Source organism: Lissotriton vulgaris, chromosome 7 (genome assembly GCF_964263255.1).
Source record: "Lissotriton vulgaris chromosome 7, aLisVul1.2, whole genome shotgun sequence".
Taxonomy (NCBI): Eukaryota; Metazoa; Chordata; class Amphibia; order Caudata; family Salamandridae; genus Lissotriton; species Lissotriton vulgaris.
The window spans coordinates 204,918,134-204,930,824 of record NC_141695.1 but is presented as its reverse complement, the minus strand read 5'-3'; the positions used below and the strand labels follow the sequence as shown (position 1 = coordinate 204,930,824).

The following is a 12,691-nucleotide window of genomic DNA, read 5'->3' as shown; positions in this document are numbered from 1 at the left end:
AAGTACTAGCGTTTCAGCAGATTGTGAGCTTTTAGGGTAGAGCTCCTGAGAAACTCTTGGGGGGGCTTAAGAAACCAAGGCCCTGACAGAATAATCCGCCCACGAATTTTGTTTCTCCCGAGCAAAACCAAATGAATGCCACCATGGATGATCTGTGTGCAATGATTGGGAATCTTCAAACCGAATTAACTGTCAGTAGGACAGAAACAGCAGCTTTAGCCAATAAGGTTATCCACTTGCAATCACGTTTGGATTCAACGCCATCTACAACTCAGCATCAATCAAACGTATCAGGTCCATCGCCCTCTGTTTCAGTAACTGTTCCTACTACTGTTCCATTGGCCCAGCCTGAGAGATTTGGTGGGGAACCAAACAAGTTCCAAACCTTTCTTACGCAGGTTCAGTTGCATTTCATGGTTAAACCAGCCTCGTTCCCGAATCCTCAGTCACGAACTGCCTTTCTGATTTCCTTTTTGAGTGGCGACGCAGCTATGTGGGCGGTTCCCCTGGTTCAATCCGATGATCCAATGTTATATAACTGGGCGCAGTTTAAACGAGAGTTTGAGAGAATTTTCGATAGGAGAACAATAACAGGATCAGCAGATAGAGAACTATTAGAATTAAGACAGGGAAACAAGGAACTTGTTCACTACCTTACCCAATTCAATCGTCTCATTGCAGAAACTGACTGGCCAGAAGCCAAGAGAGCTGCTCTTTATTACCAAGGACTAAGAGATGAGCTTAAAGACCTTATTGCACCAATCGATCCCCAACCTCGAACTTGTGCAGATCTTATAGCACTCAGTCTACGTCTTGACCATCGAGTTGCTGATCGCAAGGGAGATAAGAAACGAACTGATGTTAGGATCTTCTCCAGAACGAAGGATAGATCACTCCCCAGTGCCCAGGAATCCACAGAGCCTATGGAGATAGGAAGTTTGAGGAAACCTTTAACTTCTGAAGAAAAAGAAACCCGGCGCAAGAATGGCCTATGTCTTTATTGCGGAAAAAAGGGTCATTTTGTTAGGGAATGTTCTCTCAAACCTAAAAACTCTTGGTCTCGAGATAGAAAAGAAACGAAGTCGGAAAACTAGAAAACTCGAAATTGGATCAGGAGACTTTTTCGAGTTGGCAGTCCCCTCCTGAACAAACCATTGCAAACACCTTACAGTTAACGGTGCCTCATCTCACTTTGAATGTGTCTTTCAGAATACCTAAACTCAACCAAATCTTGGTGGCAGCAATGATTGACTCTGGTGCCACCGGGAATTTCATAGACTCCAAGTTCATTGCAAAAACAAATATTCCCATTATTGTAAAGGAGAAGCCTGAAATAGTTTATGCAGTTGACGGAACCCAATTAACTTCAGGAATGATCACTCACTGCACCTCTCCCATAGTAATGGTTTGCGATGTGGGCTCCGAACAACATCAAGAAACAATATCTTTTGATGTGATTGACGCACCCCAATTCGGAGTTATTCTGGGCATCCCCTGGTTAACGATGCATAATCCGACCATCAATTGGACTGAACGTACAATTGACTTCACTTCTACCTGGTGTAAACAAGGATGTTGTGGGGGTCAGGTGAAAGAGTCTAAAAACTCTCCAAGTTCCTTTCTACACACTGCTTCTGCTCTTTATGTCTCCACAGCCGCCGAGCAAGACATAGTTCTTCCTTCCATCTACGAAGAATATTCAGATGTTTTTTGTGAGCAAAAGGCAGAAACCTTACCACCACATAGGGACTACGATTGCGCCATAGATCTAGTGCCTGGGGCCAAGATACCCTGTAGTAGAATCTACGCCTTGACCGATCTAGAAAATAACCACCTTCGGGAATACCTTGATAAATTTTTAAAAAATGGTTTCATCCGGCCCTCCAAGTCTCCCGCAGCTTCTCCACTCTTTTTTGTGCCAAAAAGTAATGGAGAATTGCGCACTTGTATCGATTACAGAGCACTCAATAATATCACCATCAAGAATAGATATCCTCTACCATTGATCCCAGTGCTCCTTGATCAAGTGCGATCGGCTACAATCTTTACGAAGCTCGACTTGCGAGGCGCCTACCACTTGGTCCGTATCAGACCAGGTGATGAATGGAAGACTGCCTTCCGAACTCGTTTTGGCTTGTTTGAGTATTGTGTAATGCCCTTTGGCTTATGCAACGCTCCAGCAGCATTTCAATTTTTTATTAATGACGTCCTTCGGGACTTCTTAGATAGGTTTGTCGTAGCCTATATTGACGACCTTTTAATTTTTTCTTCCTCAACGGAGGAACACATTAGACATGTGAAAACCATCTTAAACACCTTGAGGTCTCATGGTCTATTCTGTAAGCTGTCTAAGTGTGAGTTCCATACCACCAAAGTTGAATTTCTTGGCTTTATTCTCTCCCCATCTGGTATTACTATGGCCCCAAGGAAAATCCAAGCAATCCTAGATTGGCCTACCCCAACTTCAGTTAAAGACATCCAACGATTTCTTGGATTTGCCAACTTCTACCGCCGTTTCATCAAATATTTTTCAACCTTGGCCACACCCTTGACCCAGCTTTTAAGAAAAAATGTCAAGTTCACTTGGTCTACTACCACTGATAACTCATTTCAAACCCTTAAAAGAACATTTACTCAAGCACCCATTTTGCGACATCCTGACTCGGACTTGCCCTTTCTTGTGGAAGCGGACGCTTCTGACTTTGCAGTTGGAGCGATTCTTTCACAAAGAGATCAGGAAACAAATGAACTGCATCCCATCGCCTTTTTATCCAGAAAGTTCCTGCCTGCAGAAACAAACTACACCATTGCAGAGAAAGAACTCTTGGCCATTCGTTATGCCTTCAAAGAATGGCGTCACTATCTACTAGGAGCAAGACACACAGTAACCGTGTACACAGACCATCGGAATCTACAATTTCTAAGATGTGCAAAAGCCTTAACCCCTAGACAACTCCGTTGGACATTGTTTTTTGCAGAATTCGACTTCATCATAACTTTTAGACCTGGAACCAAGAACAACAAAGCAGATTCCCTGTCTCGGTACGATCATAAATCAGATGATCTCCTTTCTAATCCCAAACCAGCTAGTATGCTTTCCGAAAAACAAATCATAGGTGCCACAATGTCCGATGTCTTCTTTCAACAGATTAGACAGGCAATGCCTATACCCAAACTTCTTTCCTGGGTTCGGGATGGGCCCAATAGAACAATCCATCAGAACCTACCCTTTTTCTCCAACCTCCTATTTGTCCCAACGAAGAAACTACAGACTCAAGTTTTACAGTGGTGTCATGTAAGTCAATTGGCCGGTCATCCTGGTATCACAAAAACCAAAGAGTTGCTACAGCGAAATTTCTGGTGGCCAACCTGGAGTAAGGATGTTCATTCTTTTGTACAGAACTGCGATGTTTGTGCCCAAGCTAAAACTGAACATGGTCGGAAGAAAGGTCTTCTTCTTCCACTCCCCACCCCATCACAGGTTTGGGAGGACATTGCTATGGACTTCATAACTGATTTACCGGAAGAGAAAGGCATGAACACTATTCTTGTGGTGGTGGATCGTTTATCAAAGATGGCCCACTTTATCCCTTGCCCTAAGCTTCCTACTTCATCTCAATTGGTCTAATTACTCCTGGAACATGTGGTTCGTCTTCACGGCCTTCCGAGATCCATCACTTCAGATCGAGGTCCACAGTTCATCTCGCAGTTCTGGAAGGCCTGGTGTAAAGCTCTTCACATTACTTGTAACACCTCCACTAGTTTTCATCCGGAGTCAGACGGGCAAACAGAACGAGTTAACCAGGTCCTGAAACAATATCTAAGGTGTTTTCTATTCAAAAAACAGGGTTCATGGTTACCACTCTTATGGGAAGCTGAGTTCGCTTACAATAATCTGCAGAACACCTCCACGGGTCTGTCGCCCTTTTTTGCTGTTTATGGCCGGCACCCCCATTTTTCACCTTTGCTGCTGGCACATCACAAAACCCACATACCTTCCTTGGATTCACACTTTAAAGAAATGGAACGTATCACCAAAGCCTTGCAAACAAATGTTTTGAGAGCCAAAGCCACATACAAAAAATTTGCGGACAGGAAGCGTCAGAAGGGTCCAGATCTTCATGTGGGAGATGCAGTTTGGCTTTCTACCAAGAACTTTCAGTTCAGGAGACGCTACAAGTTCCACCCTAAGTTCATTGGACCATATAAGATTCTTCAGTGTGTAAATCCAGTGACTTACAAGTTACTCCTTCCTAATGGTATGAAAATTCACCCAGTGTTCCATGTTTCCCTGCTGAAGAGGGCAACTGTCAAGCGGCGACCTCGCCCTCCTGCTCTTCTTGTGAAAGGTCAGGATGAGTACGAGGTGCGCTGTATTAAGGACTGTAAACGCGTCAGGGGAAAGCTTTGGTACCTACTCTCCTGGAAAGGCTATGGACCTGAGGAGGACTCGTGGGTCTCCGAGGCCAATGTTCATGCTCCTCGTTTGGTGCGATCTTTTCATGCCCGGCACCCGACATCTCACTTCTGAGACCCTGGGGGGGGGAGTGTCTCCGTTTTTGTTGGGGGGCACTGTCAGGATTTGGATTCTTGCCCTTGCTATGCACCTATGTGATGTTCTTGCCCTTGCTATGGACCAATGCTTGTTGTGCCATTACTTGTTGCTATTTGCCAGTGATTGCTGTTGTGATTCTTGCCCTCGCAGTGTTTGTTGTTTTCACTTTGCCAATGCTTGTTGCTATGGTTGTTATTGTAGCGCCTTGCCAATGCTTGTTGTCAAAGCGCCTTGCCAATGCTTGTTTCTTTGCGCTTTAGAAGTTCCCTATTTCGAGTTTGGCTGCCGAGGTCTTTGTTGCCTTTGCAGCCTCCATACTCCAGCTTGGGACTATAAAGGCGGCCACGCCCTAATCATCGCGCGGATTATTCCTTTTGGTTCCAGAGGTCGGAGGTTCCCTGCTCCTGATCCGGTCTTCGTTTCCTACGCTGAGGGTCTTCGCTGAGGTTCAAGACAGTCCTGTTTCCTGCTAAATGGTAGTAAACTACCACGAAAATCCGCTTGCAGAAAACGCAGGTAGGATTTATCCAATTACTATTTGCCGGCTGGAGGAATCTTCATAGAGTTCTTAAGGACAAACGCGAGGGGCGTTTCCCTGTTGTTTTCTGGACATGGTTTATCGGATTTGGTTTCTGGACTCTTGCCTTTAACTCTGAGACTACTAAACACTTGAACTACCTCGGAGGAGGTCTTGGGACATAGATTCTGTTTTAAGTACTTTTGTTTCACCTTGGGTCTTCGGTATTTGAATAACTGCAAAGAGCAATTCTGTGAATAGAACAGAATTCAGATCTTGGGACCTATTCATTCTTTGTGCTTAATTGTGTGCTGATTTGATTTGCGTGTATTTCTTTGAAGGCAACTCTTATGCAGGCAATGCGTATTGAAAACTCCTGTGCGTGTTTAAGTCTTTATGCTCCACGTATTGAATTATTCCTGTGCTATTGAAACATTTTGAGTCCAGACTGAATCAATGTTACATGTTGATACTTCATGCCTATGCCGATTAATGCAACTAACGTGCTGAAATATTGGTTACTGTATATAAAAACTACATGGTGAAAGTTACTTTGTTTTCCTGTTAATACGGGGTTATTTGCCACATCTGGGGAAAACGGAAGTACTAGCGTTTCAGCAGATTGTGAGCTTTTAGGGTAGAGCTCCTGAGAAACTCTTGGGGGGGCTTAAGAAACCAAGGCCCTGACATACCTAGAGAGCCCAGTGCTCTAAGTAGGATGGCGTGGGAGATGGTTTCAAAGGCCGCACTGAGATCTAATAGAATCAGTGCGGCGGTGTCCCCTCTGTCGAGCATCAGACGGAGATTCTCGGTGACACCCAAAAGTGTAGTCTCCGTCGAGAAACCTGGGCGAAACCCTGACTGTGAATCATGCAACAGATTGTTGTTCGCGACGAACAGGGCCAAATGTTGATAGATATGTCTTTCCAAAACTTTGGAAAAAATGGGGAGTAACGCGATCGGCCTGAAGTTAGCAGTAGCAAGAAATTCCCACCAAAGCAGAGATACGTCACACCACGTAGATGTGGCAGGCGCTTGTGCAGAAAGGTTTCCGCGTTTTCGGCAGCCATTTTAGGACACTCGGGTTACTGTTAGTAAAAGCACATAAAAAAGCTTCCCCTAGACACTAAATATGTTGTGTAATGCAAATATTAGTAAACAAAATATGTTGCATAATTAGTTATAGATTATTTCGAGAGGACTGAATACAAGCAAGTTTCTGTACGTATGAAACCTGGCTCCATCACCTTGCTCCATCAAAGGCCAGTTTATTTTTTTTATTTTAATCCCCTCAACCACCCCCAACAATTCCTTTCTCTACCAAGCCTGTTCAACAGAAGCCCCCACTACAAATAGGCCCCCAGATCAATGGCCTGTTGAAAATTATATATCTTCAGGGGATGTGCAGAAATATAATTGTACTAGTGCTATTGGTACAATACAGTCAATCTTTTAAAATTGTAAAGCAGTTTCAGACATCAAAACTGTGCTCTTTTACTACAGATTCTCCCAAAGGTGTACGTACTGTTCTAGCCAAGGACCCAGAGGAAGGACATCCAATGGAACTGTCATGTGTGGTGATGCGCAGTAACCCAAGAGAGACACATTTTACCTGGTATAAGAATAACAAAGTGATTGAGAAACAGGAAGGTAAAGCACTGAAGATTGAGAGGACAGCCATGGATGATGCCGGGGACTACCACTGCGTGGCCCACAATGTGATGGGCAGCGCCTCTTCCACTGCAATTACGGTCAACGTCAAAGGTGAGTGTGGTTTCATTCATAACTTTTAACAAGTAAGTAATGGTAAGCCAGTGGGATGGGAATGGTCACAAGTTTACTGTTAAATTTCATGTATATTTTGCAGTCTAAACATGAGTTCAGACAGACTGAACCTTCCCCTTTTCTGAAGAGAAGGTCACAGCCAAAAGTATAGTATTTTGTCTCTCTTCATAGGATTTTACTATCCTGCTTCATGCCACTGTGATGTAATCACTTTACAGCACAGCATCAGGTCTGCCATCTAAAACGTTTCAGGAACATTTGCTCTCATCTGCGGGCAGTGGCCACAAGATATAGAAGCTTCTGGATCACAAGTCTTTTAAACATGTCATCAGTTTCATCAATAAATCAGTGTAAATATTTTTTGTTAATATGGAGGTTTGCAAGTCTTTCTCTTTATTGACAGATGTATATTTTTTGACCAGGGCATTGTTTTAGGTTTTAGCGCTGACTATTCCTTGACTTAATATTGAAAATGACTTAGAATTTCTGGTATTGGTTTTCATATTTTGATGAAAGGAATTTCACATGTTCCTTGGTGTTATCGAAGTCTTAGAGTGTTTCCATGTTGGAGTATTTCCTAACTAAACCTCAAGGTATTAGAGAAGGTGCACCAGGACTTAAATGAAACTTATTAAGTGTCAATGCAGAGGTATCGTATCAAGATTCAATGCCCACAAAGTTTGCTTATCGAGCTAGATATGGAATAGCTGCTAAATATCTTGTGCTACATTCTTCATCAGAGGTTGGGAAATGAATAATCATAAGGAATGCTAATGAAGTGAGGGTAAGTCACATATTACCAGGAGACACAGAGGGCTTGATTACAATGTCGGTCGGAGTTGCCTCTGACCGACGCTGTCACGGTCTCAGGACTGACCGACATCCAGTTGGCCCTCCCAACACTGCAATTCATGGTGCGGTCGTATACTCCCATTTCTCTATGAGAGCTTGTGCTATGGCCAAACACCGGCCTTGGCACAAGCTCCAATAGAAAAATGGGAGATTGTGTTCATACCTGAATCTCGTGGCAGGCACCTCAAGGCACCTGCCACACCGCGCAGGGATCAACAGGAAGGCATCACAGGTGCCCCTTCGCCCCCAACTGGAAACAGCTGGGAGAAGGGGGCTGTGATAGGGGGCCCCAATCTTGCTTTCTGTCAGGCTTTCCATGTCAGAAAGCCCAGAATAGGAAGCCTGTCCGAAACCGAGCATCGTCATCACGACGGCGTAAACACCGTCACATTGGGAACACGTGGTGTTCTGACTGGCCGACAGGCTCTTTCAACCCATTGTATGCCAGCTGGTTTCAATTCTGACTGCCTACATTGAAATTAGGATCTGAAATCTTTCGACCTGTGTTCAGAGGCTTTCCTAACTTCATCGTAATAAGGTCCAGAATGTGTGAATAATTGACAACAGCCCATGCTAAATGCATCTGCCGTACTGAGTACACTTCAAACCTTCCTCTAATTCATCAGAAGTATAAGAAAAAAGGCATCTAAAGTGCACTTATGAACCTAATTTGCACCTGTGGCCAGTGTAGGTCTCCTATTTACATCTCAATCATTTTTGTAACCAAGAATACTCTTTAATCATGCTACCTATTGAATCTCCTAACTCTTTCCTTCTTTGACAGTGAAAAGTGTCTAATCAGCTTTGCTAAATTCATATGTCACTTTAGAACACCAAGATCTATAAATAACCAAAGATTTTTTGCACATTGTTAATGAGGCCTAGAAAGCTGTTATATCTAAAGCTCACTGTTACAAACATGCTATATCTCAAAACTGATCCTGATACTGATGATTCATATTATTTCTCCTTAGATGGAACAAATTTCAGTAGCTAACTTAAAAAACTGCTCAGTTGGGGAAGTGTATATCACTTCTAGTTATCTCACATAATTGTTTTGAGATAGTTAAGGGAGATATAACAGTCTTTGGTACATCCTTCCTCATATACAACTAATAAGATACAACGGGGCACTCAAGATGTTGAACAAGAGATGTAAACCCTGACAAAGATGAGAATGTATGTCCATCAATAAGATGCCAGAACCTCGACAACCTAACACCCAATAGGTCTTACTTGCTATCAGTGTCCAACCTGGTAAGCTCACTGGATCTACCTATCCTCTTAGGACCACCCCAAGCACAGTTATTGGCCAAAAAACAATCCCAACCAAAAGCCCTGCAAAGCATTATGGGACGAGATTAGCAGTGGGCAGGGAATATTATAGTATCCAATATCAAAATAATTCTTCAAATAAAATACAAGCACCTCAGTAGCTTAAATCGGCTAAAGATGCTTGCATTTTTTGCAAATGTGTATTTAGTATTTCATTTTACCAACAGTGGATTTAGGCTACAGAGCTGCTGTTGCACTGCACTCCAGCAAAGTATGGTCAAATCTTACCAACCCTTTTCTCTCTTACACCAAACATACACATCTTTATCTGCTCTGTTGTGTGTGACTATGCTGCAATCATTATCAGATGACATGTCGGCTAATCGCTTGTGAGTGAAACGGGGGAAGCTGGAAGTGCTTTCTCCTGCTGCACTGGAGTCCACCCGGAGTTAGGCCTGATTCGAATCCCTGCCTGTGCCTGGGGCCGCAACGGATGTGAGTCACTTTTTTTGCTTGTTTTATAAACTCACATCCAAGACTAACTAAAAGTGAAGCTGCCTTCCTGTAGATTTCTTAACAGCCATACACAGCTCGCGAGGGGCAGGGTGTGTGCAGAATGATGCAGCAGCGACTGATGGTGTGCTTGTGCCTGAATTTCCTTTGGTTTTACGTTATGTGCCGAACAGCAACAGGTTTTTTTTGGGGAAGGGTGCAGCCTGCCTCCCCTCAGCTCCTTGTTCGAGATACTGAAGGCTCATTCCTCCGCCTTCTCTGTGCTTTATCTGACTAACCATGACAACCCACAACGTGGGATGTGGCTGGCTTGGTTACGGTCATTCATGTTGTTTTAGCTGAGTGCCAACAAGCATGTTGGGAGACTTTTTTAGTGGGTGCAGGTAAACTCCGCTCCACCGGCAGAGGGCTGTTTTCTGTCAAACTTCGTGTTCCAAGCGGAGCACAAAGTGGGGAATACTCCGCCGGCGTTGCGGAGTTTCCCGCCCACAATTAATCCTATACACAACTATACTACCCCCACCTCAGAAATACCTTAAAAACAGCCTTTACCGAAGAGGAGCAGCACCCAACCATGACTTCTTTCATCCATGAACCACCCAAAAATGACAGCAATTTACTACTAAATTTAGTTAGTGGTAGAAAAAAATGGCTGCCTAATAAAACAATTTTAAAAAGACTATTATAGGAATCAATGAGAAAAATTTCAGAAATGTTATAAAAATGTATATTAAAATATTTAAATTTGTTAGCAAATATTACTCATGTACAACAATGTTCCAAAAATGTATATACAAATTATAAATGATATATTAAATATTATTATAACATATAAAAAAATGAAATATATATTATAAATATTTGTTACATAACACTATAAAAATTAACTAAGCAAGCAAATTTGCCCTCTCTATAGACCTGAACAAATACGATAGGAAGGCCTGGCAGACTTGTGCACAAGTTCAAGTTCAAGTTCAAGAATTTGTATAGCGCGCTACTCACCCAGAGGGTCTCAAGGCGCTTGGGGAGGGGGTTCAGTATTTATCGAATATCCAGGTTTTAAGTTCTTTTCTGAAGGAGATGTGGTTCTGTGTGAGGCGGATGTGGGTGGGGAGTGAGTTCCAGGTTTTGGCCGCTAAGTAGGAGAAGGATCTACCTCCCATGGTGGATCTTTGGATACGCGGGACTGCGGCGAGGCCTTGATTGGAGGTTCTTAATTGGCGGTTGGGTGTATAGAAGGATAGTCGGGTGTTGAGGCATTCGGGTCCTAGTTTGTGTGGGTGAGGAGACGGAAAGTTATTCTCTTGTTGACGGGAAGCCAGTGGAGGTCATTCAGGTGGCCGGTAATGTGATCACGGCGAGGGATGTCCAGAATGAGTCTCGCCGATGCGTTTTGGATGCGTTGGAGTTTTTTCTGTAGTTTGGCTGTAATTCCAGCGTAGGGGGTGTTTCCGTAGTCTAGATGACTCGTAACCAGTGCGTGGGTGACAGTCTTTCTTGTCTCGGTGGGGATCCAATGGAAGATTTTTTTGAGCATACGAAGTACGTTGAAGCAGGAGGATGAGACGGCGTTGACTTGTCTGGCCATCGAGAGGGAGGAGTCCAGGATGAAGCCTAGGTTGCGTGCGTGGTCAGTGGGTATGGGTGCGGAGCTTAGGTCCGAAGGCCACCATGAGTCGTCCCAGGCCGAGGGGGAAGATCCGAGGATGAGCACTTCCGTTTTGTCTGAGTTAAGTTTCAGGCGGCTGTTTTTCATCCATATGGCTACTTCTTTCATGCCTTCGTGGAGATTGGTTTTGGCGGTGTTGGGGTCTCTGGTGAGGGAAAGGATCAGCTGGGTGTCGTCAGCATAGGAGATGATGTTAAGGTTGTGTTGGCGCGCGATGGAGGCGAGTGGACTCATGTAGACGTTGAAAAGGGTGGGACTAAGTGATGATCCTTGTGGTACACCGCAGATGACCTCGGTGGCCTCTGATTGGAAAGGGGGGAGGCGTACTCTCTGGGTTCTTCCGGCGAGGAATGAGATGATCAAGTCCAAGGCATTGCCTTTTATGCCAATGTTGCTGAGGCGTTGTGTGAGGGTGCTGTGACAGACAGTGTCGAAGGCGGCGGAGAGGTCGAGTAGAATGAGGGCCACAGTTTCTCCGTTGTCCAATAGTGTTCGGATGTTGTCTGTTGCTGCGATGAGGGCCGTTTTGGTGCTGTGTTTGGCTCAAAAACCGGATTGTGATGGGTCGAGGGAGTTGTTGGATTCCAGGAAGGTGGCGAGCTGGCTATTGACAGCTTTTTCAATGACTTTGGCCGGGAATGGGAGGAGGGGTCTGCTGTGGGTTTCTTCAGGAGGGCGCTGACTTCGGCATGTTTCCAACTTTCTGGGAAGGTAGCAGAGTTGAAGGAGCAGTTGATGATGTTAAGGAGATGGGGTGCGATGATGGAGTCTGCTTTGTTGTAGATGTGGTGGGGACATGGGTCGGTTGGTGATCCAGAGTGGATGGAATTTATTAGGCGGATGGTGTCTTCAGTGGTGATTGGGTTCCAGGTGTTGAGGTGGTTGGAGTGCGGTATAGGTTCTGAGGGAGGTGGAGAGGATTGTTCGTTGGAATTGTTTTCGAAGCTGTTATGTATGTCGGCAATTTTGTTGTAGAAGAAGGAGGATAACGAGTCGCAGAGGTCTTGGGAGGGAGTGATGTCGTTTGAGGCTGCGGTGGGGTTGGTAAATTCCTTGACGATGTTGAAGAGTTCCTTGCTGTTATGGGCGTTGTTGTCGAGTCGATCCTTGAATGCTGATTTCTTGGTGGATCGAATCAGCTGGTGGTGTTTGCGGGTGGCTGACTTGAAGGTGTTCATGTTGTCGATGGTTGGGTTTTTTCTCCATGTTTTCTCGAGAGTACGGCATAGCTTTTTGGATTTCTTGAGGTCGTCGTTGAACCAGGGGGCCTTTTTGTTGTTTTGTTTGGTGTGGTGATTTTTTCAATTATGTAAAACCTCTAAAGATATGTGCATTAAAAGGATAAGTTGAGCTTGGTTCCTACTGATCTTTTTCACAACATTTTTTAAAGCATTCTTTATTAAATGTTTATGGATGTCAATACCAACACAAGCTAGCAATACAATGTTGCTATCAAGAACATAGTCACAGGGAGAATAGCACAAACATCTCACTGACATAATATTGAAAATACACATATCAACTT

The 12,691-nt window shown here is 44.2% G+C and overlaps 1 protein-coding gene across 1 annotated transcript in view; it reads left to right on the top strand.

Annotated features, from left to right (window-relative positions):
• LOC147701200 (sialoadhesin-like) overlaps nt 1-12,691 on the top strand; it is a 272,501-nt gene that overhangs the window by 256,400 nt on the left and 3,410 nt on the right. Inside the window, exon 6 of the mRNA XM_086929319.1 lies at nt 6,576-6,836. Within this exon, the coding sequence (XP_086785445.1) occupies nt 6,576-6,836 (261 nt within the window). The remainder of the gene's footprint in view (nt 1-6,575; nt 6,837-12,691) is intronic.